At 38.7% G+C, this 2,537-nt stretch overlaps 1 protein-coding gene across 1 annotated transcript in view; it reads left to right on the top strand.

Annotated features, from left to right (window-relative positions):
• Positions 1–1,830, top strand: part of LOC109479253 (SWI/SNF complex subunit SMARCC2-like) — an 18,275-nt gene extending 16,445 nt beyond the window's left edge. Inside the window, exon 29 of the mRNA XM_019781195.1 lies at positions 249–1,830. Within this exon, the coding sequence (XP_019636754.1) occupies positions 249–334 (86 nt within the window). The 3' untranslated portion in view covers positions 335–1,830. The remainder of the gene's footprint in view (positions 1–248) is intronic.
• Positions 1,831–2,537: the final 707 nt, after the last annotated feature.

Raw genomic sequence — 2,537 nt, 5'->3', positions numbered from 1 at the left:
GTTACTGTCCCCTTGGCTAGCTAGTTGGCCAGACTTTTATTCTGAAAACTTTTGTTGAATTCTGTTTAGAAAATTTAATTAGAAAATTAGAACTTTCCCTGAATTTCAAATATCCTTTAAATTGATACTTGAATTTCAAATATCCTTTAAATTGATACTTACATGTAACACTGAACAGTGGTTGAAAATATTTGTTGTTTTTTTCCTGATTTCTTCTTAAAAATGATTTTTCATTTTATCTATTTCAGGTCCCCAGGGAGATAGTGCACCTCCCCCGACTGCATCTGAGGTCATCGGGACAGAATCACCTGCACCTGCCCTCCCCATGCAGTAATGAACAGTCCCTTCTTCACTGTAACTCCTACCCCACCCATCCAGTAATGAATAGTCCCTTCTGTTCTCCAGTCTAGGTTATAACCTACCCATCCAATAATGAACTGTCCTGTCACCAATTTAGCTCCTACCCTACCCATCATGTAGAAATGAACGGTCCCTTCTCTAGCATAGCTCCCAACCTACCCATCCAGTAGAAATGAACAATCCCTTCTCCAGCAGTTTTAGCCATCCTTATCCAGTACAAATGAACAGTCCCTTCTCCAACATAATTCCCACCCCTCCCCAGTCAGCATTAATGAACAATCCCTTCTCTTATGTTTCAATACACTGTTGTGTACTTGGGCATGGTACAATGCTGAGAACATCTTTTAGCTTCAGGCCCCAAATACAAAATGTACTGGTACTGTACCTGAATAGAGTAACACTAACTGTGTACTTAGTTTGGAAATTAAAAGGTGCAATTGTTACCTTAAAGTTTAAAAATCAACCACCGGAAAAAGTTGAAAACATTTGTGCTAAAAACAGTCCTATCTTGTGTACCTTTCACAAATGCTGACACTTCTACTCATAACTTCTCTGTTCTAAGATGTATTTTGCTTGGTAAGGAAACCTCTGTACATACCATTATTTGTTACCTACATATAGAAGCATTAGAACTTAGAATCCCTTCCTTTATTGCAATAGGAAGAAGCCTTACTTTAGGATATAAGTTTCTTAGAACCAGGACCAATAGCTTATGAGGAGATGACAGTTTGAATCAGGTCTGATTGTTAGAAAGTCTAAGTGTTTCGTGAAGTCTTTCCTTAGTTTAAGATAGCAAGCAAAGGACTCTTCTTCAAGTGCGTGCAACAGTCATACCCATATGAGTGACAAGCTCTGTATAAGGACCACCTGGCCATTGTGGCCACGTTTTGTTGATCCCTCGAATTATTAGCCTCCGTAGCAGGTTTATAGAACTGGGGTTTTGGTGGTCTTTGGCTGTTTTCTGATTAGCCCAGTTCTAGAAATGGGGGTAATTTAACCAGGCCCGCTATGTTGTCTATATGCAATCAGAAAATAGCACATATAAGATCCCAAAGACCCTGAAGACCCCCAAAACCCCCAGTTTTTAAGGCATGCTGCGGAGGCTATTGAATTATGTTCTCATTGATTATTCAAGCATGAAGAATCTTGTCTATAGTGACAGCCTGTCATTTGCTCTGGTCACTGAAAAAATGTTGACTGTAGTTCGTAATGGCTCTTCATTGTAGTATTTGATGTAACTTACATAGTATTACTTGTTTTAGTTGGTCACATTTTCTATGTATGTATGCCACATATGTAGTCAGTTGGACAGAATGATATGTTTCTATGTGTGCAAACGTGCTATCTGGTCTCAAGTTCAAATACAGCCACCTTAGATGGTGAGAATCTGTAGGATAATTTAACAGATACTGTGCACCTTTCTGTTGTTTTGTGGTGGTCATTAGTATGGATATATTAAACATTATGTACACCAGGTCAATTTTGACTCTTGTTTTTGAGTGTTACATATTTCTGGGTGGACGAATGTTTGTTAAGTTTCGAAACGTCAGGCTATAGCAATTTCCTGTTTATCGGTTTTGCTTGCTTCTTTTTTTCTGATTTGCAAAAATTCAGCTTCTGAATCATGACCCGAATGCAGTATATTCAGGGGTGCCAGAGTATACAGTGCAATTGTACGGAATACAGCACAATCGTGTATTAGTATACAGTACAATTTTACGGAATACAGTGCAGACATAGTAGTATACAGTGCAATTTTACTAGTATACAGTGCACTTTATACTAATATGATTGCACTGTATTCTGTAAAATTGTACTGTATACTAATACGATTGCAGTGTATTCCATAAAAGTGCACTGTTTTCCGTAAAATTTCACTGTATACTCTGGCCCCCCTGATATTTTGGCCCAAACAGTTGATGAAAGCCAGTGGAAAGTGTTTGAGAAACAGTGTGTTTGAGAGATAGTACAGCACACCCCAGGGTCCAAACCCAGGCCAAGACTTACAAAAGTGTACATAATATGAACGAATAAATGTATTAAACCACTGGTTTAATACAGAAGAACAGTGTGCAGATATACATTGTACTAGCCTCTACCAGGCTCCGCGGATCGCTGGAAAAATAGTAGAAATTGGCCGAAATAAAGGGATAGTACACCAGAGAAGATCCAGCCGG

This window comes from Branchiostoma belcheri, unplaced genomic scaffold (assembly GCF_001625305.1).
Source record: "Branchiostoma belcheri isolate BF01 breed outbred unplaced genomic scaffold, Haploidv18h27 scaffold47, whole genome shotgun sequence".
NCBI classification, from domain to species: domain Eukaryota; kingdom Metazoa; phylum Chordata; class Leptocardii; order Amphioxiformes; family Branchiostomatidae; genus Branchiostoma; species Branchiostoma belcheri.
This window is presented reverse-complemented; position numbering and strand designations above follow the sequence as displayed.